Source organism: Delphinapterus leucas, chromosome 17 (genome assembly GCF_059928025.1).
Source record: "Delphinapterus leucas isolate spDelLeu-1000000601 "Yukka" chromosome 17, BTC_Dleu_Yukka2, whole genome shotgun sequence".
NCBI classification, from domain to species: domain Eukaryota; kingdom Metazoa; phylum Chordata; class Mammalia; order Artiodactyla; family Monodontidae; genus Delphinapterus; species Delphinapterus leucas.
This window is the reverse complement of record NC_143145.1, coordinates 2,904,036-2,930,289: the sequence shown is the minus strand read 5'-3', so window position 1 is coordinate 2,930,289 and position 26,254 is coordinate 2,904,036. Positions and strand designations below refer to the sequence as shown.

At 46.4% G+C, this 26,254-nt stretch overlaps 1 protein-coding gene across 10 annotated transcripts in view; it reads right to left on the bottom strand.

Annotated features, from left to right (window-relative positions):
* Positions 1-26,254, bottom strand: part of PTK2 (protein tyrosine kinase 2) — a 259,877-nt gene that overhangs the window by 38,331 nt on the left and 195,292 nt on the right. For 9 of the 10 annotated variants that reach the window (XM_089898671.1, XM_089898669.1, XM_089898670.1 and 6 more), the window contains 5 exons: positions 25,250-25,365; positions 24,304-24,404; positions 21,344-21,433; positions 18,793-18,997; positions 6,037-6,148 (listed from right to left, as the gene is read on the bottom strand). In XM_089898671.1, coding sequence (XP_089754797.1) covers positions 6,037-6,148; positions 18,793-18,997; positions 21,344-21,433; positions 24,304-24,404; positions 25,250-25,365 — 624 coding nt within the window. Of the gene's footprint in view, positions 1-6,036; positions 6,149-6,669; positions 12,432-18,792; positions 18,998-21,343; positions 21,434-24,303; positions 24,405-25,249; positions 25,366-26,254 lie in introns of those variants that run through there. The other variant, XM_089898675.1, reaches the window with a different exon arrangement.

Genomic DNA, 26,254 nt, shown 5'->3' with positions numbered 1-26,254 from the left:
ATAATGCTGGGACAACAGGATATCCACATGCAAAAAATGAAGCTGGACCCCCCCGTCCTTCCCCACAACATACATAGAATTTAACTCAAACGTGAGAGCTAAAACGATAAAACTCTTAGAAGAAAACGCAGGAGTAAATCTTTGTGACCCTCTGGGTTAGGCCATGGTTTCTTAGGATGCCGAAAGCTCAGTCAACAAAAGAAAAGAGAAGATAAACTGGACTTCATCAAAATTAAAAGTTTTGTGTTGCAAATGACAACATCAAGAAAGTGAAAAGACAACCCGTGAATGGAAGAAAGTATCTGCAAATCATCTATCTGATAAGATTCATATCCAGAATATAGAAAGAACTCTTATAACTTCAACAAGAAAGTGGCAAATAATCTAAGTAAACAGTGTGCAAAAGATCTGAGTAGACCCAAAGAAGATATACCAATGGCCAATAAGCACATAAGAAGATGCTCAATACCATTCAGCATCACGGAAATGCAAACCTGGAGGCTTTCCTTTCTGCTCCTCACCGGCTGGGAGCACGTGGGTGAACCAGCCGGATTCTATTTCCTCATCTAAAGAACTGGGTTGACTTGGAGGGACCCTGAAGTCACTTCCAGCTCTAAAATCCTCATTGTTTGACACGTGAATTTAAAGTTCAGAGCAAAAAGAACGGTCTAGTCTGAAATGGAAGATGAAGTCAATAAAGTCTCCTAAACTTGAGGGATTTAACAAAGTGGAAACTCAGGGCTCTCCAGGCGAATAAAGACCAGACTTGAAGGAAATAGACTTGGGGCCCAGAGAGCCCAGGGGAGGAAGGAAAATGCCTCAGTGCCTGTGTCGCTTTCCCGTGGACACAGGTGGTCCTGGATGAACACACACTTCACTTTGGCTCAGTTCTGAGTGAGTCTGAGTCTCGAAACAGTGTCACCCCCCTCTGCCTGGAATGCGTGCCTCCTCCTGTCCCGGGTCTCCCGTGTCACCCCTCCCTCTCCCTCCTGACACAGAAGCGTATCCCCTGCTCTCCTACGAGCACGTGGACTGCAGCTACCCCTGCACTTGCTCCCGCCCTGCTGTGCGGGCCTGTTAAGCCTCTGAGGGTGGGAAGGCTCCCCCACCCTTTTAGCCCTGTCCCATTTCAGCCCCCAGGTGCAGTCTACTCCAAACTTAACTAGATGTGAGGACAGATCCCCAAGACCCCCCGAAAGAGGGAAGGGCATGAAGGGGGAGTCACGGGCTTTGCTTGTGTGCTAGGGTGACAATTTTGTTCCATGAAGCCCTTAGGGACTACTCTCCAGATTTATATTTTTAAAGGTTTCACTTGAACAAGTGGTTAAGAAGAGGCAGAAATGTCTGACTATCTCTGTCCTCTGACATTTCAGCGGCAACAGCCGTTTGAAAGGTGTGTGTTAATATGTATGCATTACAATGGTCGTATGGCAAAGGCTTCCCGGAGTCCAAGTATGGGAGGGTGCAGACCCAGGAATTAGGACAGTATTCACAGCTATCTGACAGGTGGACAGTTGTGTCTGCTGGCTTACATTTTGGAGGTGGCAGGTTAAGTAACACAGGCAAAAATAAAAACTTTTACTCAAAAAAAAAAAAAAAAAAACAAAACTTTTACTCAATGTGTCCTACCTGTAGAGCTAGGTGTCGTATGTACAATCTGAGAAGTCTGAGACCAATGGTACAAAGAAGTATTATCACCCCATTTTACAGAGGATAAAACAGAGGCTCAGAGAGGTCAGGTGATGCAAACAGGCTGCACAGCTGGTAATGGCAGAACTGCCTGCCTCCAGAGTCTGCTGTGCCGTGCTGCTACTCTATGACAAGCACACAGTGACTCACCAAATAAAAGGGGAATTACAAAGGGAAAGATCAAAGAACGGCAGAATCTCCACAGAACATCCTCCAGTGGCTCAAATACTTACATGGGTAGCAAACGGTAACACTTGTAAGGTTCCATTTCAAAATAAAGATAACAGATAAAAATATGAAAACATGTCTTACAGAAGATGAAACTACTGCACCAAGAATACCACAAAATGGAACTCTGTTAGCCACCCGCTGCGGAGAGCACGGACGTACTGCTAACAGTTCTGCTTTCCTTCTCTACAAGTACGGACTCAGCGTGGCGGCCAAGAGGGCAGGCCAGGAAATGGCCAGTGCCAGGCCGGGGCAACCTGCCCACTGTGCCTTCAAGAATGAGGTGGGGACCGGGCTGCCACAAAGGTCGAGTGAGCTGGGCTGGGCTGAGGCACCAGACGAGTCACCGCTACCAAGTACAAGGGTTAGCAGGCTGATTGCATCTCCTCCTCAAAGACAGAAACTTGGACTTTCATGAAGCAAATGACGGAGCTGGGGGAGTTTTTGTTGAAAGCCTCCCAAGTGAGGAGGAAGAAAAAGGAAAACCCAACACATCCTACACTCGTGGTCCTAAGCTGGATGGCAGTGCCCCCGATGGGGGCCCAGGGTACCGAGAGGGCGCTCCTGCTGCCTGCAGGGCCCGGCACTGAGGGTGGCAGGCAGGTGGGAGGGACAGCGGGGCTGAACAGCAGGGCCTGCGCCACGTTCAGGTGTTTCTCCACCTTACACAGGTAAACAACAACAAGGAGCCCTGTAGTCTGAACCGAGAACCAACTCCGTCTGACATACAAACACAAATGGTATTTTGCATAGTTTATCAGACACTGAACTTTCCAGAAGAGCAACTGCTGTGAATACTGATGGACAATTTTACTTTGTTTTGTTTGAACTTTACCAAGATTCTTCACCCTTCTAGAAAATCACATCATCAAGACGAATGAGATCCACAGTCAGCTGTGGCTGCAGGGTCTGCGTGTGTAGCTGCTGCATCCAGGGCGAGCCTACCACACACAGGTGTGGGCACCTGGCTCCTCCACCGCACCTCCCAGTGTAATTATACCCGAGTATTTTATACAGGTGTGTGCATAATGCTATTAGAAGTTACTTTTATTTCTCTTGTACAGTTCACAGTCTCTTGGCTGTGTTGGTATCTTGAAATTATTAAGTCATTTTATAACCTATGTATTTTATTTCAGGATTAGTAAACGGGGCATTATAAAGTATTTTTTATATAAATGGAATGCTGGGTCTGATCAGGGCTGAGAAACACTATGCTGAGGCAGCTATTCTCAGGACGCCTTTACATTCTCAGAAATTACTGAGGACTTATCTGGAATATATCTACCAATATTTACATTATTAGAAATGAGCCTTTACTTATCTGGAATATATCTACCAATATTTACATTATTAGAAATGAAAACGTCGAGCATCCGCATATATATACTAATGTAGGTGATCTTCTACCCATTAAATTTTTTTTTTTTTTTTTTTTTGGCCGCACTGCGCAGCTTGTGGGATCTTAGTGGGGTCTCAGTTCCCTGACCAGAGATTGAACCTGGGCCCTTGGCAATGGAAAACCTGAGTCCTAACCACCGGACTGCCAGGGAATTCCCTCTACCCATTAAAATTTTAATCTGGGGACTTTCCTGGTGGCACAGTGGTTAAGAATCCACCTGCCAATGCAGGCGACACGGGTTTGAACCCTTGTCCAGGAGGATCCCACGTGCCGCGGAGCAACTAAGCCCGTGCGCCACAACTACTGAGCCTGCGCTCTAGAGCCCGCAAGCCACAACTACTGAGCCCACATGCCGCATCTACCGAAGCCCGTGCGCCTAGAGCCCGTGCTCCACAACAAGAGAAGCCACCGCAATGAGAAGCCTGCACACCGCAAGGAAGAGTAGCCCCTGCTCGCCGCAACTAGAGAAAGCCTGCACACAGCAATGAAGACCAATGCAGCCAAAAATAAATTAATTAATTAAAAAAATTTTTTTTTAAATTTGGGGGCTGCCAAACTTTTAATTTGGGGATCAAAAAGTAAGTATTTTATTTATATGGTTGCGCCGTGCAGCTTGTGGGATCTTAGTTCCCTGACCAGGGATTGAACCTGCAGCCTCAGCAGTGAAAGCTGAGGGGTTTTCAGTTCTCAGTTAGGGGAAAGTCCTAACCCCTGGACCGCCAGGGAATTCCCAAAGAGTAAATATTTTAATCTTTTTGAGCCATACTGTAACGGAACCACTCAAGTCCGTCTGTGTAGGGGGTACCCAGCCATGGACAACACACAAGCCATGGGGGCAGTTCATGCAATAAAACGTTCATCAACAGAAACAGGCAGTGGGGTATAGTCTGCTGACCCACTCTGAAGGGTAGAACCATCTCTGACTACAGAAAAGAGCCTCAAAATATACACGTTGAAAACATCCTAAAGAAAGAAATGTGAGGATATTTAAAAAGTTAAGCAGAACTCACCTTTGTTCTGTAAACAAAGAAGCCTAACCACTCCATCTCCGCCCATGAACTTAATATCACAGCCTTCAAAACTCAGCCACATGAAAATTATTAAAAATCATACAGATTGAGGTGCGTAATCATGTTTAGATGGAAAGGGTTAATTCTGTGAGTTTTAGGGGAATGCTGTGCACAGCATTAGCGCATCATTTGTGCTAATCACCAACTATGAAGAGTTCCTTACACTCCTGTGACTAAAACAAGTGCTGTGAATGCACTGTCTCACTTGGTCTTCACAACACCCCTAAGAGGTGGGGAACACTAGTACCCTCCCTTCACAGATGAGGAAGGTGAGGCTGGGAACAGGCAGGTAATCCACCTGGTCATCAGAGCCACCTGTGAACAGATCCACCTGGTTTCCAGGCCTGGGAAATTAACTTCAAGACTCTCCGGTGCTGGACCCTTCCACAGTAGTTAGTGAGGAAACGGGCAAACCCGTGTGTACAAGGTGGAGGCCGCAGATGCCGGGGTGCATGGCTTTTCGGTGGGTAGCTAGGGACTTCGTTGTTGTAACACGAGGAGAGACACAGAAACGTTGTGGTCTCAGCAACCAGCTCATAGTAACACCGACAGAACGGACCACAGGCCCTCCTCCTTCTCTGGGCCTCAGTTTTCCCACTGGTGGAGGAAGCCAGGCTACAGAACCCTTCACCTCTAAAATTCTGAGGAACAGGGTCAGTCACCTCTGTTCACTTTCAATGTGTAATAATATTTACTGTAATAGTTTAAAACAATGGCCGAGAAAACAGATTTCAGGCATCATGATAAAAAAATGGGTGCAATATTTAAATGGCACTTTTTGTTAACAGATTTCTGAACATTTTTCAAAAAGAAAATGAAGTAAGGAATTGTCAGAGTTCCTGTAATATATTTTTAGCTAATCAAATATCAAGTAGCAGGTAACTATTAACTGCAAAAAAGCCTATTATCTATTTACCATCCAGAAAATGGTCTGAACTGGATTACTCATGGCAAGTAAGCCACTGTGTGAAAATACCATCCTGTCAAAAGCAAAAGGAAAACAAAGAATCCTGATCTGAGAGAGTGTTTAAGGGCCAACTGTGTCCAGCTCAAGCCCAGCTGAACAAGAGGGGAAGGCTCTGGCCGCCTGCGGAAGGCTGGGAGGATGCAGGGCAGGGCTGGGGTGCTGCTGGCAGACCTCCCCACGCTGACAACCCAGCCACCGCCACAGATGAGGAAAAGGCAGAAAATGTGCACCAGGTTCTCAGCAAAACAAAACAAACCCCAAAAGGAACCGGGTCAGGTGGAAGCTGACTCCTTTCAAAATAAAGCAAAACGCAAAGCGTTCTCGGCTTGGTTATAGTCTATCTGGTCATCAGGAAGGTCCCTGACACCAGCAGAGAGAAACCTCCCCGAGCCGGGCGTGCTCAGTTAAGTCTGATGATGGGGGCGGTCTGGGGGGGGAATTGGAAGGTCAGGTCTAATCCAATCACTCATGATTTCGAACAGCTCCGAGCTGCAACGCAAATTAGGGAAACGGGTGCACGTTGGGGTGGTATGCGGCGGGGCGAACAAGGAACAGAAGTTGCAGTGATTCCTCTTAGAATAACCCGCTATTTGGTTTTCTCCCCACAGACGGCAGCTGCCTACAGCATAAACTGCAAAAGTTAGTAGGCATAATGCCAGAGACGGGGTGGGGGCCTTTGCTACCTTGGGTGGTGCTTCGTCGGACCCTCCAGAGTCCCAGGACACTGTGACCTGCCTTCTGGACTCCATCCTCATCCGTTCTTCTTGCTGGACCTTCTCTTCCTCCAGGATTGTGCTAGAGAGACAACACAGTATGTAAGGGGAGCTGACACGGGGGGGAGCTTGCACACACCAGGCCCCACCCTGACGACCCGAGGAGCCCCCGCGGGAAAGAGGATCGGGTTTCTAACTTCACAGAAGGATTCCAGAATGGCCTTGATGCAAGGGGCACAGCCTCAGGTAAGGGAAGGGCAGCTGGCAACACAAGGAGGAGCTGGGAAACCACAGGGGGGCCAGGATGGATGGTCTGAACGCCACTTTCCTTTAAGCAGCAGAGTTCCCCTGAGCAAATCCCGAGCAGCGCTCCACACAGCACAGACCCAGCCCTCACAGTGCCACCACAGCAGCACAGCAACCGACCAAACAGCCATGCGGCCCAACGCTCCCCACACTGCTCACGACCTCCTACCAACTTTCACTTTAAGCAGCACTTTGCCTCATCAGGAAGGAAGGAAATGCAACAGTATCTACAAGCACTTCTGAAACTCCTGCAGGCTTGAAACTGGCAGCTCCACACCGGGTCACGCGGCTACTTACCCGCCGGGCCGCTCAGGGCTCCGCACCTGGGCTCTGGGCCATCGCGGGAGCGGCCACCGCCCTCTGCTGCCCGCCCGCCCGTCGCCCCGCCGCCGCGTCCTGGGGCTTCCCAGTCCCAGCCTCCTGGTGGAGGGCAGCAGAGAACCTCCCAGCGCTAGCAGCTCATGAGAGAGTGAGGTCAGCGGCCCCAGAGCCTTTCTTTCTAATCTGGGAATCCGGCTGGGCTCGACTGTTTCCAGGAGACATTCCTGCTGCCTGGAGGCGAGGGCAGGCTGTTTCTCACGCAGCTGCACTCATGCAATTTACAGCAGCAGAGGACGCACAGAATTCAACTCGTAACTGCCCTGAGTCAGCGAGCCCTTACTACAGATGGGAGTTTTGTTTTGTTTTGTGTTTTAAGGAAAGGGAACGTTTCCCTCCATGACCACATTAGCAGTTTAGAAAAAAGCAACCCCCTCCTCAAAATATGATTTCATTTTTCTTCTCACTCCATCTAGACGGTCACGGCTGAGTGAACAGCACAACACTTTAACAACAGTGCAGGCTCTGGCGGCACCCTCGAGGCTGGCCAGATGCACGCCAAGCCAGCGCTGTCGGGAACCTGGCCCCAGGTCCCACGATTCACAGGTCAAGTGCGTGCGACAGCCTATTTGCTTGGCCTTTGCCCACAATGGGCTGAGAGCTGCCGCTTTCCACGCGCCCAGAACTAGCACAGACCCCGGACCACAGTCTGCCTTAGTGGTGACAGGAGAGTGAAGCCACCATCAGCCGAGCACGTGCACTGGCTGGTGAGGAAGACCGGTCACCACCTCCCCGTGCCTCACAGGGGATGGGTGCAGGCTGCCGGGAGGGTGGCCGCTGGGAGCAGGGGTTCAGACAGACCCCTGGCCTGAGAGAGGGCTGCCTCCGATTAGGAGCTTTTCAGTGCCCCGCTCTCAATCACCTGGCCCTCAAAACAAGTAACAGACTCCAAGTCAGAATTTCCAAAAATTGCGTAGTTTTAAACTGAAAAGTCCATAACAATCAGGAAAAAAAATCAAGTAAAAAAAATCGTCCTTATTTCTAACTTCTTCAAATCATTAAAATAAAGGCAAGCTATGAGAAGGCCAAGCGTGACAGGTTCTTTAAGGCAATGGAACTTATTTTAAATAGGTCTCACGAAGGCAATTTATTTCACATGGGCTGTTTTGTGAACTGGGCCACCCTGACCTGAAGGTTACCGCTCCCCGCAAACACCTCCACATAGGTCACGGGAGGGCCCTTGCATAAGGAGACCCTCTTGGGCTCCACCTGCCCTGACCCTCTGCCCGCACTCACTGTTCTCTGACCCACTGATTCACTGTCTGAAGCCTCCCTCTCGGCCCTTCATCACCTGCTACCACTGAACACGGAACGCAGGGGTAACCGGGAAGCGAGTTCCTCAGTATCATACCAAAAACTAACACGTCAAAACCCTTCGGAGAAAGCGTAACTTGTTGCTCACAGTAGTGCAGAACATAAATAACTCCTGAAGTATCTGTTTGTACGATGGGAAGGCTCTTCCATAGATGGAGTAAGAGTGCCCATGGAGACAGCTCTGAACTTTCCTCTTTACAGCTGCTGAGGGACCCACAGCAAAACACTGGAATGTGCAGAGTGTCAAGGAGGTCAAATTTAAACATATTTTCCCAAAGTCCAAGTATTTTTAGTAGCAATACATTCTGTTTGAAAGCTTTTAGCTGCCTAATGTGAACTGGCAATGAGCCCTCATGCTTCTTCCTGGGATGGCGGTTTCTAAGTCTCAAACTCACCAGAGAGAAAACTATAAGAGCCCATAAGACTTTTCATTTAACAAACGTTAGAACATGTAAGAATCATTCTTTGTTTATCCACGAGCCCCATCTAGGAAGAGAACTGGGAAGAGGGGAAAGGAGTATTTATTTAACGTTAGTTTTATTTTTTATCACTACTTCCCTCACTTTAGGAGAAAAAGTCATCAAAGTAATCAATTCACACAGTAAAGGACAAAAAAACTTGCAAGCACGCGTTGACTTTTCTCGGCCTGTGGCACTCCCTGTGAAACCTGGTCTCCCGGGCTCTGCAAGCTGGTATGGAGAGGTCTCATTAAATTTCCGTTCTGGAGCAACAAGATGTGATTTTACTTCTAAGGTATTTTCATGGAGAGCAATAAAGTGGTCTAATAGCGTCTTCGTTTCCAGTACCAAGCTAAGATTCGGAAGAAAGTCTCCAACACAGACAAGATTTAGAGTAGACAGGGGCGATCAGTCCAAGTGGGTGACCAGCTGTTCCCGCTGTCCCAGCAGAAAGGGCACGAGCTATGAGCAGCACCTTCTGAGCTGGGCAGCTGGGCCCATTTCAACTTGTGTCCTCCTTCATAAATGAGAACGATACTGCCTGTCCTATCCACTGTTAGGATGGAGAAATAAAGTAGGTGAAAAAAACCAGTAAGACTTTTAAGTAAATGCTATCTAGTTCTGTACTTTTACCTGCCTTATTTTTTTTAAATGTATTTCATTTCTGTAGCATTTTTTCCTGAGAATGATTATAGTAATACTATTCTTTTCTGTGAAACTACATTTCTTCTATGCTTGAAAAACTTTTTTAAAAAAGATTGGACTTTGATCACCTAAACATAATAATTTTATGATGACATCACAAAATTTGCTTTGGACAGAAAATCAGTCTGGATTCATAGCTACTTAGGCTAATTTGAAAAACATCCAGAGAAAGAGCAGCAAGAAACTGGATGAACAAAAAAGCCACGAGGGAAATGGCTTGTTCTGGCAAGTTCATGGGAATGCCAGCTTTGAAACATGATCTCTTCTAAGTACCCAACATCGCCTCACCACAAAGGAATGGAGCTGACCCTTCAACAACCCCCCTTGGTATCTTTGCAGAAAACAAGGCTTGAGACAAAGCTGGGACGGCACCTCTGCAGTGGGCAGTGACCAGTGTTGCAGCACATGCCTCCCTCCTTCTTCTCTTATAAACACGCACAGCAGACCGAACATCTCGCCTCACGAATACAACAAAACTGCATCTCTCTTTACTTATTACGTATCTCAAACTGCAGGAAATAACGCACTTTTGTTTGGTTATGGTGTTACACATCTCAAAATTATTTGAAAAAAAGTGATTTCTACTAAAATCTTACTTTAGAATGGTGACCTCTTTGTATTTCTGGCAAGTTCGAGAAGCTCCTATTTGACCAATCCTCTTGCAGACAGCAACTACAGACTAGGACAGAAGAAACAGCCCTGTGACAGCACAAAGCAGTTAGGCTCTGGAGGAAGCTGCCACTGGGAGGAAAGGAACGGCACTGGGTGAGTGCCCAGTTTAATGGCCACTAGCCAGAAAGCCAGTCCCAGTCTTACTGGTTTGAAGAGCCAGAGGACTGAATTTGGGTCACCACAGCTGGTGGAAAGTGAGGGGGTAAATCCCAGGAAGAAGAAAGCCACGGAGGGGTACCTCAAATTCTGAGTATAAATTCTGCCTGAATCACTAGCTGACCCCTGTACTGTGCACATACAGGGCAGGCTCCAGGCAGCCCAGCTGAGGCTGAACTTAGCTGAATCGGGATTCGAGCTCACAGAATGGAGGGAGTTTGCAATGTGAGACCTGCCAAGTTAGCTGCCTGCTAAAACCAACCAACCAACCAACCAACCAACCAACCAACCAACCAACCACTCTTCACAGGAATAATACTGAATCCAGAGTTTCTGCAACCTATCAGTCACAATGTCCATGACATAATCTAAAATCACTTGATGTACAAATAAACATTAAAATGTAATCCATTTTCAAGAGGAAAAGAAATCTAAAGGAAGCTGACTCCAATGGTGACTCAGAAGTTGTAATTAGCAAGCAAGGACTTTGAAGAGCTATTATTATATTCAAAGACATAAAGGAAAATTTGGTCATACTTAATGAAAAGATAGGAAACACCAGCAGAGAAACTAAAGGTATAAAAAAGAGCCAAATGGAAATTCCTAATGAAAAATAAAATATCTGAAATAAAATCTCCACAGGATTGGATGATCAGTGGGATGGAGATGAGAGAAGAGTCAGGAAAATTGAAGATAAATCAATAAAAATTATCCAATCTGAAGAACTTAGAGAAAAAAGACTGGGGGAAAACAGAAGAAGAACAGAGCCCCTGGAACCTGAAGGACACTATCAAAAGATTTAACATACATGGAACTGGAGTTTTAGAAGAGAGAAAATGGAGCGGAAAAAGTATCTGAAGAAATAATGGTCAAGGACATACATTTACAGATTCAAGACGTTCAGTGAAGCCCAAATATGATCAATACAACAAAAACCACACGCAAGCACATCCTCGTTATAAACTGCTGAAAACCAAAGATAAAATCATGGAAGAAGCCAGAAAAAATGACACTTTACATACAGAAGAGTAATAATTTAAAAGGCCAGTGACTTCCCATTAGAAATAACAGAGGCCAGAAGATAACGAAAGAAAACTTTAAGGTGCTGAAAGAAAGAAAGAAAAAAAAGAAAAAGAAAAATGCTGTCAACTCAGAGTTCTATATCCAGTGTAATGAAGTTCAATTCATTTTCAGATTTAAAAAAAAAAAACAAACAAAAACCCAAAACTAATCAACAGGCCCACACCACAAGAAATGTTAAAGAAGTTCTTCAGACAGATGGGAAAACCAAATGGAAGAAAGACCTTTAGGAAAGAATAAAGAGCACTGTATGGGGTTAAATATAAAAGATTTTCCCCTTACTTTCCTCAGAATACTATTAAAAACACAAAGTGTAATTTTATTTTATGAGGTTACTGTCATATATGAATATAATACACATGACATCTAGAACAAAAAGGATAAGGTGGTGGTAAATGAAGTTTCCACATTTTAAGTGAAATACAATTATTAACTCTAAGTAGATGGTGCAAAGTTAAAGATGTATAATGTAATACTTGAGGCAATCACTAAAAATATAATGCAAAAGGTATTTCTAAAATGCAAATTTGGGGAGTTGAGAGGAAGAAGTGCAGAAGGTAAGCCAGTGGCTTCTCAGCGCCAAACTCTCTTCACTGAGAACCGACCCGCTGCCACGGGGGCTGCTGCTCCCTCCCATCTAAGCTCAGGTGCCCAGAGACTGGGCTGAGACGGAGCCAGCGCTGCTTCACTCGTTCCCTGCATCCCTGCATCAACCTCGGCGCCATGTCCCTCTGTAACCTGAAGAGGGATGGGCCACCTACAGCCTCTGGTCCTTCACTGTCCAGAGGGGAGGACAGACATTCATGTCTACTCCACTCTTCCCCCATGTTTTCAGGGATAATAACCCTGGAGACAAAATTTAGGGAAGGGGAATGAAGAACAACTAGAAAGAGAAGGAAAATGGTGCCAGAAACAGGACTGAAGGGAAGGAATTACAGCAGCTACCGGATGAGTCTGAGGATTTCACTGTGGGTTCTGAGGGCGACCTTCTAATAGTAAATATGTGGATTACAGCTGAAGTGTGAACTTCATCTAGTCAAAGTCCTCTCTTACAAATAAAACAAGGGAGGGGAAGAGAGCAGAGCGTGGGGAGGTACAGGGGGTGGAGGCAGCCAGCAACCCATTCAGTGGGGGATGGCATACGGTGGTAAAGAGACCAAGAAAAGCAGTGGTCCTGGACTTCAGAGAAAAGGGCCCAGGGTCTTGGATCCACCCTTTGTTAGCTGCACAATCCGGGCAAGTCATAGGGTTTTTCTGAGCCTCGTGTTCCTTAAGTGAAAAGGGCAACAGTATCTCACCCTTAAGAATTATTGTGAAATCAGTAAGGTAGTCACATGAAAATGACCTGTGAAGCCATGTAAGTATAAAGGACTAATTTTTATGAAATTTAAGTTTAAATCTCACCGGAAATTTGTTTACTTCACATAAAACCAAATTCTGGAGGTGAAGCTAAAGTAGAGATGCACCTGTAAAGGTCTGAACATCTGTGTGCGGGGGGGGGGGGGGGGTCCAATGAAGGACAAGAGCTACCCGCAGGTAAGAAACAGTTATGACATAAATTTTAGTGGAAACAATTTAAATTTTACATTAAATTCCCATGAAATTTAGATTTACTATTTACTTTTTATTACCGGGAAGACTAAGGTCCCAAACCAAACAAACATTTTAAGATGTAAATACAGGGGTAATTGAGAAACAGGTTACTCTTTGGCTGACACCAAGACCCAACAGGACGGCAGTGAGAAGGAAAATGCCGATATGATGACTAAGGAGGAATTTAGACACCACCTTTGAAAGGAATTTGGGGAGCAGATACAAAACCACATTAAAAGCACAGCGAAGAAGCACAAGTAACCTCATGTTATTAATCAAATCTAGAGTTTTTAATCTAGAGTTCACATTTTAGGATAAATGAAGAATCAAAAAGGACTCAAAAAAAAAAAAAACCTGTACAAGATGTCCATAAGACATCTACAAAATGTCAAAAAGATGTGCCTTGCATTTTGGTATCTGGATAATAATAGCTACCCTTTTTACATTTGAAGAACCAGTTTGTTTTTTTTTAAACAGTAACTGATCACTTTCTGTACCTAAGACCTCCAGGTCCCTTGCGGATCTTCAGAAAAAGCTTTGTTTTTACTGCTACTACCAGAGGAGCCACAAGTGTGTGTACCCACCACGAGCATGAAAACTAAATGCATTTTAGATGATTTTATTTAATCCTGAAAACTAGAGGACAGGTAGGATTTGTGATTCTGCTCTCCCAGGGAGGCTAAGTCACTCACCCAAGGTCAACTTAGGTCAAAGAGATTTCTCAACGGCCAGCTTTGTATGATAAAGTTAAGAAGCAAACACGACGATATCAGGTTATAATAACAAGCAAACAACATCCACAACTCCCCCCAGACCCAAGCTGGAGACAAGGCTACGTATTACGGGTACAGGACGAGTACACAGCAGGCAAGTGCGGACGCCGGCCGACGCACACTGGCGTGGCTTGTACCCCTCGAGAGATTCAGCCTCGCCGAAAACTTCCACAACTGCTTGCCACTAACTCTGGGATTACAGAGGGCCACAGCAGCCAAATGCAACACACTCAAGATGTGACAGCAAAACAGCGATAACACGTGGAAACTACATCACCCATCAAAACCCTTGGGTGGGGGCCTCTGTGCCGAAGCCAGAGACGCTGCCATTCTGCTGGGGGACTTTCTCTGGTTGACACTCAAGCAAATGTAAGAGAACCAGCTGCAGGAATTCCTTGTTAACAGTATGTTTTTTTTCCCTTTTCTTTCTTCTTTTTCCTTTTTAACTGAACAATATTAACAACTTGCCCACTAGTCAAAATCGTAATCAGAGCACTTACTAACGTCTAGCCATGGCTCAAACAAAGCGTAGGGCGTGACAGTTGACAGCCTGTGTCCTGGACTCAGGTGAGCTTGCCTTGGATCCCAGCTCTGTGACCCCAGCACTCAACTGCCTAACCTCAGTTTCCGTTTCCCCATTTGTAAACTGATGATGACGATATTACCTACATCTCCCAGGACCGTGAGGATTCAGATGAAATAATGTGTGACAGTTCACGGCACAGGTGTGGCAGCAGAAAGCACTCAGTCAGTGCTGGTTTTCAATGCCGTAATTTCTAAGGTTGACGGCAGAGGATGGAGACTGGCTCCTAGTGAGCATGCTTTTGGTCCAAAGGGCCTCCTAAAGCGCTCAGGGTCAGAGGGCCTTCCAGGCAGACACTTACTAAGTCAGTGATCTTTAGAATAGAAAACCTCAGGTAAATTGTTTACATACCACTTACGTTATGTTTTCTTTCTCTAACCTACCCTTCATATGTGAAAATGGCATGCTTAGAAACAAGGATCGATTTCCAAAGGTTTAAAAAAAACTACGGTTGGAGCAACAGGAGCTTTTGTCACTGCTGGAGACACCGCATTGGTGCATCCACTTTGGAAAACAGGCGCTATCAGTACATAAAGCTAAAGCCGCGCCCACCTGCAGACGCCTGAATACGCATCCACCAGACATTCTTGTACACGTGCTCACCCAATGACACTTCTGTTATGTCCCTACAGCAGCAGTCTTGAGAGCCCCAAGATGAAAAGTATCTGAATTTCCACCAATAGTAGAAGGGATAAACTATGGTATATTCACAAATGGGACACATACAGCAACGAGAGTGAAGTCCAACTACCTGAGTAACATGGGTGATCTCAAACTAAACGTTGAGCAAAATAAACCATAAACAAAAAAGTACACACTGCATTATAGCGTTTACATAAAGTTCAAAACCAGGCAGAACCAGTCTATGGTGAGTGGTTATCCCTGGAGGGGGAACGTAATTGGAAAAGGGGCCTCTCGTGGGTCTCTGGGGTGAAGGCAGTGCTGTTTTCTTGTTCTAGATGCTGGTTACAGGAATGGGCCCAATTTGTGAAAACTCAGTGAGCTGTTTGGCAGCTTCTTGGCATGTCTATATGTTCACATCTTTGCATGTCAATAAAAAGTTAGAAAAATACAAAAATTAGGGTACAAAATTTAAATCAATAATTTTATTACCCTCATTTGTCTAAAAGGGATTTAATAAGCCACACGTTAACTTAAAATGTTTCCCTGAGATAAAACTGACAATCTTTTCCTATAATGGCACAAACACCTTAATGACACAGAGCACTTGCTGGGAAACGCTATCTTTGAACATAAACTCCAAAGGGGCAAATACTCAAGAGGTTTTACTGCGGTCTCCTCGCCACAGTATCTACCAATGAATTAACTGACTAGCTAGGGATTAAATGACTTTTCATTCAAAAAATATTTAGTGCACTCTTATAAACTGTCAGTCACACAGTATGAAATGCTAGAGCTCATGTTATGAGAAATTTCCTATTGAGGAATTTCTCACACTTGCTACTAGGTGGCCAGAGGTTAATCTCGTTCTCCTCAATGAGGCACATCTATGAATAAGGACACAGGATGGCAGGAGGACAGGCCCTGTGGTCACAGAGACCGACCCATCCCAGTACAACCCTCTGCCTAACAAGAGTCACCGAGAGCCACTTTTCTTAACTTACGATACAGTAGAAACAAGACGTGGTCCAGCCAAAGATGAGTGGAGCCCACAATAAACTGAGTCTATCTGCAGCATTTTCTCTTTAGACAGACATGGAGAATGGGATTTGGAAACATTTTTAGGGGCCCTGGGGTAAGGGCTATCCAAAATTTATTACTTTGTTAGAATCTCGGATATAATAACCATTTTAAAAAACTCAATAAAGAACGTGTTTGATTACTTGTGATACACTGTTACATATAGGTGTCCAAGCAGCTAGTATATTATAAAGTTACGTTTTATTTGGCTTATTTGGTAGCCATGTTCTACATGTTCCAAATACAAAGTTAAACTCCATTTCTGACTAATACAAAACAGACAGAACAAACTACTGGTCAATAATCTGTACTAATTGTTCACAAGAAAGCATCTATAAATAGGTACATGATGTTTTTATACGTGTGTGTGTATAAAATAATTATATTTAGTTCTAAGCCTTCACCTGGGACAGTTTTTGGAGCTGCTCCACCTTAATGCAACAGTCCTCCGGCCAGTGTCAGCGTGAGTTTTGTGAGAGCTAAGCACGAACTCAGCAGCTGTCTGGTCCTCACTGGGTCCAGCTCCTGGCCTGGGGGTGTGGGCAACACCGAGGTGAGTATGACGATCCCTGTCCTCAAGGAGCTTCAGTCTAGTAGGGGATGAGACGTACTAGACTGTGAGCTCCTCGAGGGCAGGAAAAGTGTTGGGTTCTCTTGCCCAGTGACCAGCACCAGGCCCAGCTACGTGGTGCTCAGTGTTTGTGGAGCTGACTGGACCGGGATGCGGCCATCTGCGGCCCACAGGGCGGGCACGGCCAGAAGAAGCAAGAGTTCTGGACAGCCCACGGGCAGAGCAGGGAAAGAGGCTGAGGAAGACAGTAGGGCTGATTTCAGCAGGTGCAGAGGAGGCCTTCCTGGCGGAGGCGTGTGGTCAGTTTGGCCACAGTGTGAGAAAGGGATGGAAAGACACTGGCCGTAACTCAGGGAGCCTTAAGTGCTACTCTAGAAGCCTCAAACTAACACCGGGGGTGCCAGGAAACCACTGAAAGTTGTCTTGAGCGAGGGAGTTACTCTCCCACTTCGACATGTTTGGTAAGACTGACTGATGAAGCGGGCCGGGGGCGGGGGCGGGGCGGAGAGGAGAGCCGGGAGGAGGGAGTGGGTCTGAAGACCCTGAGGTGAGGATGCTCCGGCTGGCCAGCTGGTACAGGCGGGCGAGGAGTTACTGATGGCTCCCAGAGGCAGGTGGAGACAAAGGCCCCACTGTAACCTACACAAGCTGAGGGGCAAGAGGCAGGCAAGAGGAGACAGTAACGGCTTTGCTTCAGGATAAACACGATGTCCTCCAACTGAAGACACAGGTCTGGGACTTGTGGGAAAAGGCAGGACTGAAGCTAAAGACAGACGGAGGTGGGGAGCGAAGCCACAGGAACAGTTAAGACAACCAACCAAGGAGAAGTACTGAGCGGAGGGGAGGAGGCTGCGGAGAGAAGCCAGCGGCTACCCAGAGTAAGGGGGAAGAACGCGCCGGGGAGGCAGGCAGGTGGAACTGGTATCAGAGAGGGGGTTTCATGGACAGAATCTATCAGATTCTGAGGAAAGGTCAAGGAGGAACAAAAAAATGTATGAGCAAAACATGAAATGAAGCATGTTCGAAAACCAGCTCCAACAGGGACAGCAGGTATAACTAAGCTGCATGAGAATTAAGAACCTGGAGAGCTCCAGCCTGAAGAAAGCTGTCTTGAAAGACCTGAGGGGCCGGCCGTCACGCGCGAGGCCCCGGAAGCGGGCCCGGAGGGGGAGCGTCAGGGGTGTCACCGTGCGGCCAACGGTGCCGACCCCCACCTCCTCGGCCGGACTTCAGACACCGGGGGCAGGACTGTGTTTTGCTCACTGCTGGGCTCACAGAACCTAGCTCAGAACAAAGGAGACACTTAGCAAAACAGCTGCTGACTGGACGAATCTCTCCCACTTCTCACTAAGGCCCTGCTCCTTCCTGGAAACATTCTCTTTGGAGGAAACTCGTCAGCCGGGCAGGTGGCGCTGCCAGAGGGGAGGGGAGGCTGAGAGGGTTCAAGCGCTGGGGGATAGGGGTGGGCTAGAGGAGCTGCCGGGGGCTTTTGGACCCTGACATTTGGTAATTTTTATGAAAAATGACGAGAATATAGCAAATAACAAAACTCAAATAAAATCAGGGGAGTACTCCAAACATGAAACAGCACGTTAAACCATGGCGTTGGCTGGTTGGTTATGTATTATACTAAAATATCTTGTTGATTAAAGTATTAAGTCTTTAGTTCGACAAGTGTTTACTGAGCACTGACCAGGTGCTGGTCCTAAGCTCTGCCCCAGGCCTCCAGAAATGAGCAAGATGGGATGAGGGCCACCTGTCGAGGCCTCTGAGTCTGGCCAGTAGCAGGTCAGCTCTGCGCAGACCCTGTGGGGGGGCCCAACACAGTAAGAAGTCCGTGTGTTCCTGCCAGGGGACTGGGGGCTGCTGGAGGTTTGGGTCTAATGGCGTCTGGCACGAAGTGGGAGTCACAAGACGGCAGCTGAACAGGTAACGTGGATGCTGAGCTATAACAACAGAGCGCTGAAGAGGTGCCATAGGAGGGGCTATCTCTTCGGGGGTGGGGCAGATGAGGCAGGCTTCCTGCAGGAGGCAACCCTGAGCTGGGCTCCAAAGACTGAAGAGAAGCGCCCTGCGGGCAAGCGGGGGAAGGCAGAGGCACCGGGTGCCTCTGGAGCAGAGGAAGGGGTGGTGTGAGGCGAGACTGGGGAGTGGGCGGGGACTAGACCACGCAGAGCCTGTGGGCTGTGCCACGTTGGTCAGCAGTCAGGGCAGAGACACCTGATCACAATTTGAAGTTTATTAAGACCTGAAGACATAATCTTCTTAAGGCTCTAACAATGTATAAATAAACACAAATCCATAAAGAAGTAATTATGTTTGCCCAAGAAGCAGGTTTGCCTCAGACGTACTGATAAAAGGACCTGCCAGGGAGAAGCAGCGGAGGCCTGCCCGCCCCGCCCCCGGCCCTGGCCCCAGCCCCGCCCCCCACCCTACCTGAGCTGAGCTTTGAGCTCAGTGAAGCGAGGCCGCCGGCTGGGGTCATAGGCCCAGCACTTGGTCATGAGGCTGTAGAGGGTGGGAGGGCAGTTCGGAGGCATGGGCAACCTCTCCCCGTTCTCAATGCGACCAATCACATCATTGTTCTTCACGCCTTGAAAGGGCTTCACACCGTGCATCAGTATCTCCCACATACACACACCTGTGAGGCGGGGACGAAAACACAATGGTAAACTTAGCAGCAGGAGTGCGATTCCCACGTTTCAGGAATAACTTCATAGTTCGTACGAGAGAACCTCCTGTGTGATACGGGCACATCAGCCAAATAAAGCCGCATTCAGTCAGCTCTGTTATCAAATAAGAACAAGAATACTAATTTAGTATGATGCGAATAATGAAACAGTATTGTCAAGAAAAAACCCATTACTTTTCTAAGAGGTTTATTTCTCTAAAAAATTCTCCATTAGAAAATGGCCCACCAGCTACAGTGATATTTCATAGCATAGTTTAGTGAACCAATTCAAAAAAAAGCTGAATGCATTTTAGATTTCCCTCCACTTTAGTCCAACCTGCTTATCATCACAGCAGCTGGCTTGAAGCTTAACGAAGAAAACCCTGCAACTTAAGTCTTATGCTTTCAGAATACTCAGATTCCTCTACAGGTTCCCATCACTTGGCACTCTGGCCACTCAGACCTGCACCTGAACACGCTCCTTCGTGACTTGGCTCATGCTGAACTCTAGATTCGATGCCTTTCATTTTCTTCTCCACCAGTTCTCTTCTTCCAGGTCCCTTTGTGAGTTTCCTGTGCTGCCTGCCCTGCCCCCTGGGAAGCTCCCGTCTAACCCACCGCAAGCGTGCCCCATACACCGGGTCCTGGGCGCAGAGGGGCTGTGACTGTCTTTCTGTATCTTCAGCACCTAAGATGCTGTGTGCCTCAGAGGAGGAAGGCATATACCATTATGCCATTATATCACATTAATGTGAGTTAGATCTGAAATTAGCCAAAAGTCCAACAACTTCAAAGTAAAGAGTATATGACAAAAATAATGCCTTAGTTCTGCTTTTCTCACCAGAAATTATGACATCATTAGTAATAACAACACTGGGTATCATTTCTTGAGACCTTCATATGTCTCTGGCACCTTTCCTTGAAGTTTACACTATCTTTAATTCTCACACCTTACATTTCTTTAAAAACTGTATTTTATCAAATCTGAGGTGCCACTGATTATAAGAGACACTATTATTTTATATTACCAAAAAGGGGGGGATATACTGCCCACTAAGTTGTAATGTGATCCTTTGTTACCTCTTAGAATTATTTTATTCTTACCAAAGAGCGGTTTTAAACTCATTCGGACAAGAAAGTAGCACCAATATGAACAAAACAGTCTACATGAGTGTAGGCGAGGACCCACATGACTAACACACCCCCGACTAACACCAACTGTGAAATGCCACTGATTTGCGACAAATCCTACTTCCAGAAATGTGAAAAAAAAGGCATCTTAGACTCTTTGAAATGTGAAATCCTCTTGAGAGGACAAGTAACCTGTTCTATGGGTCACAAAGCTGACAGGTGAGGTCTTGGGATCTGAAGCCAATTGGACTCCAGCGCCTTCTCCAATCATGTCACGCCACTTCCTGTTTTACTGAATTCCTTCCTTTACCTAATATCAGTTAGGGCACTAAATGGTTACTGAAAGTCAACAGCAAGGAAGCAGAAGAAAAAATGAGAACACGTACTTCATGTATATAAAGTTATTTTTATTTATAGGAAAAAGAAGGTGCATAAACTTAACAGGGCATCTCCTGGGAAGCAGTTTAAAATCCGGCATAGAAAATATGCACACAGGACTATTCACAAGATCTACACGTGAGTGTCTCGACACAGAGAGGAAGCGCTGGGAAAGCAGAGGAAGGGAGTCTATGCCTGGACGGCACACCTGCTACATGGGGCTTCATGGCAGAGCGGATATTTCAGGTGAATGAAGAAACTCTTTCCAACCTCTTCCTGAAGGTTAAAAAGAGTTTCAACCGGAGGAGAAGGTGTCAGGATGAGGTGTCCAGAAAGAAGGAGTAACACCAAGAAAGTGGGGCGGGGATGGAGTGTCATCCACACCAAAAAGGTGAGTGATTTAAAAATCCGGATAAGGTAGTAGAAGTAAGTACTGCAGAGTGAACGGCAGCCACACCCTCGCTCCACTGGGGGCTCTGCAAGAACACAGCGCAGGAGGACGACGACAGGGACGGACTTGGAGCAGGAAGGAGGGGACACAGTGGACACCAGAGCAGCAGCAGCTATAGAACACGAAGGGTCACGCTTCCAAGACTTGAGACAAGTCAGGAAGGGGTCAGATTCCAGAACAGAGATGAAGGGCAATCTTAGACATGCTGGATCTGGGGGCCGGGCGTGGGCGAGCAGTGATGGAGGCCAGGCAAGGGAAGGCAAACCAACCTACAGACTCTGACAACACACAGAGCTCAGTCCCTCTCAGAGAATATGTGAACTGTAATTCTAACACGAAAGTTTTCAAATACTCACCAAACATCCATACGTCACTAGCTGAGGTAAAACGGCGAAAATTGATTGACTCTGGAGCCATCCATTTAATAGGCAATTTTCCTTTGGAAGCTAGAAGATTAATTTTAGAAAGTAAAACTTCCCTGTCACCTGCTCAGGAATCTAACAGTTAGAGCTAGCTGAGATTTTTAGTACCAAAATCTTTGGGAGAACTGCCCTGCACGCCCTGATGCTGGGTTGTCTGGGCGTGACAGAGGAGAGGCAGGGAGCAGGGGAGGAGGGCGCCCCGGTTACCGGGAGGCATCAGCTCCCAGCTCAGTTGTGCCGGCTTCATCTACAGGCTGGAGGCCTGGCTTTAGAAACGGCCTGGTAGCCACACACAGTCAATTCTCATTCACGGCAGTTACTCTATAAGGTCGCTTTGAACACCGAACCACTGCTCCCGGGAGAAATGTGTACGTATATATCCATACCTCACACAGATTATAACCGTAAGTCCTACAGACTTATCCTGGTAGGTTCTGACTTCTTTGGAAAATGAGGTATGGATGTGCTGCTGACCTGCCTGAGGCCCTGCTCCCTGCCCCCCGTCCCCTGGCCCCGCACGCAGGGGCCACAGCTGGGGTTCCAGCCTGCCCAACTGGCCCAGAGCCACAGGTGCTGCCCGCCCCTCGCTGTCCACCAGCCCAAACGGACACTTTGTCGCTGCCCTGAGCACATCACGCCTGACTATGAACGCATCGGAGTGTGGATTCGGGAAGTTACATGTCTCAGCAAGCAGACGAGCGTGCAAACACAGAATCCACGAAGTGTGAGGACGGGCTGTGCCACCACCAGTACGTGAAGGGCGGGAGGGGGACAGAGCACAAAGGACACTCTCCGAAAGCCTGGCACTGGCTCTCTTGAGAGGCCTAAGATCCTTCCTCTGTGCCACCTCCCTCAACATTCTTTCACCAGATACCAGCCCTCAGGGAGTCCTAATTCCAAAAGTCAGAAACAGTTTCTCAAATCCAGCAGAAGTGAGAGGGTGTGGCAGGGGGAGGGGCAGGGGGGAGGAGGGGCTGCAGGCGCCGGGCGGGGACAGGCCCTGATCCAGAGGGCCCTGGAGCAGGGTGCTAGGGTGCCGGGCTCTCTTCTATAAGCAAGGGTGCTCTCAAGACTTTTAATCGGAAGACAATTACATCTGTTTCATTAATTTTCTTCCACTTAACTTCATGCACCTTCATGACAACTGAGGTCAAAGCCTCTGATTCCCTCACAACAAATGACTCTCCAGCTGTGCTCCAAGCGAGGAACCCCTAACCCCGAGGGGCTGTTTCTCCTGAAGCCTAGCAGGATCTAGACTTAGTGACCTCTCTGAGATAACAATGCGTGAACTCGTCAGTTGCCCACTTTAAGTGCTGTCTAGATGATGTAGGGTCTTGGCCACCGTGCTGTTTGGAGTTTAGCCCTTTAGTGGAATTCTAGGGTTCGGACTAGTCAGGATGTGAGGTAATAGGAAATGTATTTTAAAACAGTGGAAAGGTGGCTTGGTCGTTTTAAAATTAAATGACTACATAATCAGAATGAGTAAGCCACCAGACTTTTCCTTCCGCGTGAAAAGGGTCAGGCTGTAGCATACAGAAGCATTCGGACAGAGGACGATCAGCGGCCACAGTATAAAGTGAAGAAGACTAACGTGGACGAAAGATTCGGGCTCATCTTGCGGCAATGCAAAAAGCAAACAAACTGAGCAAGAAGCTGGCCTTTGTAAAATGGTGGTAATAACTAGAAAATATACTAAAAGCGTAATATGGACTTATAATCCAAACCTTAGCTGAAGTACCAGCAATATGAAAATCAGTAACAATTTGAAGAACCAAGTCAATCTGATTCCAAGATTGGGAAAACTAAAGAAAAAAATCCCTTCAGCTAGAGTCCAGCTCCCAAGCTAAAGGATCAAAGTCTCTGGAGTCGGCAGACTGCAGATCTGTAAGTCCGGCGGCGTGCACTGAGCCAGGGCACCCACCACTCTGCGGGGAGGTTAGCCAGCTGTGTCTACGAAGTGGAGGACATCCAGGCTGATTCCAGCTGTTGGCTGCTAGAAATAAAGCTACAATGAACAAACACCAGTTTTGTGTAAATGTGAGTTTTTATTTCTCTGGGAGAAATGCCTAGGTGTGTAATAGCTAGGTCGTACGGGAGGTGCATGTTTAGTTTTCTAAGAATCTGCCAAACTCTTTTCCAGAGCAGCTGTACCAGTTTACACCTGCACAAGCAATTTATGTTGTCTGTGTCTGCCAGCATTCTGTGTTGTCACTACTGTTACCTTAGCCATCCTGACAGGTGTGCACGATACCTCCCCGTGGGCTCACTCTGCATTTCCCTGGTGGGTAATATGCTTATGTGCCACCTGAATAACCCCTGCGGTGGAGTCTCTCTTCATATCTTCTGCCCACTTTCTACCTGTGTCCTTTCTTTTTTTACTGCTGAGTTTTGAGAGTTCTACCTGTAGTCTAGATACCGGTCCTTTGTTAGACATGTGGTTGGCAAATACTTCCTCCCACTCTGTAGTTTGTCCTTTCATCCTTCTGCCTGGGTCTTTTGCAGAACAAAAATTTTTAATTTTGATGAGGAAGAAGCTATCAATTTTTCCCTTTTATGTCTGTTTTTGGTGTCAAGCCTAAGGACTCTTTGCCTGGCCCTAGATCCGAAAACTTTACTCCTATGTTTTTTCCTAGAAGTCTCATAGTTTTATGTCTTATATTTAAGTCTATGATCCATTTGAGTTAATGGCGAGTGAGTTCAGGTTGAGGGTCATTTCTTGGCCAGGGATGACCAACTGCTCCAGCACCTTTGTTGAGAAGGCTGTCTTTCCTCCACGGACCTGACTGTATACCACTGTCAAAAATCAGCTGAGCATATTAGAATGTACCTTTTTCAGAATTAAAAATCATTAAAGATCCCGAGCCTGTTTCTGATTTATTGCTCTGATTTCTTACCTTTGTAGTAAGTACTGTCTTCCATATATCGGGATAATCCGAAGTCTCCTAATTTTACACAATCGTTTGAGGACACCAGAACATTCCGAGCAGCAATGTCCCTGATAAGGAAGAATTTGGGATGATACATTTTAATACAAGGGAAAAACCCCACAAACTCATCTATATTATATAAAAACACACAGGTACTCTGAAAGACAGCTTATATACAATACAAACAAGAGCTTTATTATACACTGAAACAGAGAGATACTTTTATTATTTTACTTCAAATATATTCCCTTTGGCAGATACTTACTCATTAATGTGGTGATTACTACTTTGAATGATGGTGAAGAATATTCTCAAATAATGAAACCACTTATTAGTTTTCATGCAATCATATTGCCAGCTGCATTAACTGATAGACAGTATACACGACCAGGGTGTGTAACTCTACGGTTACTAAAAAACCTCATTAACGAAAGTAAAATGATCTTTGGAACACTTGTAAACGATTTTGCTGATGCAGTCCGTTTCAGTGCCGGATAACAACACAATGCAAGGCAAATAAGTTGTAAGGGCTTTAACTTGTATTCAAATGAGAGACCCAGATTATGAATAGAAATTCTGCAGAAGGCCAACTGATGTCACTCCTGGCGCTATGGTGTCCTGGAAAGTCCCAGGACAATATCTGTTTTAGGTCCATAGTGCCACGTAGAGGCTGTCAGTAGTATTTGTGGAAGGAATAATGGACCTGTTTCATACTCCATGTGAGGAAAAACCCCTCAAATCCATGTGTTCCCACGCCAGGGCACTACACTCGGCTGGGATACGCACAGCAGGACATTTAGTGCCGTCCGTGTACGAGAGTTGGGGGAACGAAAGGTCTCAGGGCCCAGTGAGAACCTCTCCCCACCTCCTTCCTGCTCAGAGGCAGCTCACCAGCTTCACACCCGGGTCTCACCTGTGCACAAATCTTTTGCTCTCTAGGTACGCAAGGGCTGTGCTAAGCTGATAGGCATAGAGGATCAGAGATGCTAGATCCAAACTGTATTTCCTTACTTGCAGAAATGACCTCAGCTTTTTGAACAGTGACCAAAAAAGAAAAAAGAGAAAGAGTTAGTGTCAGAGACTAAAAATCAACAGCAGAAGAGCTATATTCAAAAACAATGCTGATCATTTCCAAATGCATTTTTATGAGAATGGCTTCAATTCTACCCTAATAAAAAAAGCATAATGAAAGAAACATATCAGCTCAGAAATTATGGTTAATCATTCTTTACTTGAGATCCAATTGCAAAATTGGAATCTTCATGACTCTAGACACATTTCTGAAAAAATATGGAAAGATGCTTCCAGGGAATGAATAAAGGCACAGTATAAAATACTGCCAGATAATGAGAGCTGGAGAACAAAAAGCTCCAGTTACCGTTCAAACAAGCCTCCTCCACAGCCATGGTCAGTCCACCTCCCTCAGACCTCCCCATGCCCCAGGCAGACCTGAGCACAAGGGGGTGAAAAGGAAGGGGAGGCAAGAGGTTCTCCCTCTGCCCCCAGGAGGTTCTGGGTGAAGAAGGATAAAACGGTCCCGTGTTGGGTATTTACGCACTAGGCTTACTGGTCCTTACTACCACTATCATGACTAATTCAGCTAAATGCTAATAATACAGCAAAGAAGGCTAATGAATTTAACACTCCAATCCTACAAAATCTCCTACACGAAGGAGAAATATTGATGATTTAAGCCAGAAGAATTAGCAAACTCTCCAAAAACAAAAGCAGAAAAATAATGTGAACAAAAAAAATCCGTAAACATTCCATTTTATTTGGCAAGGCATGGTAGAGGAAGGAAAGACACCAGAGAGGCCCTCAGATATTTCACTCGCCAACTGTTACCCAAGCTGAAGGGGACAGCAGTGGGAGGCACCAGGCAGTGGCCTGTCCTCGGAAGGCAGGGCTGACGCCGTCA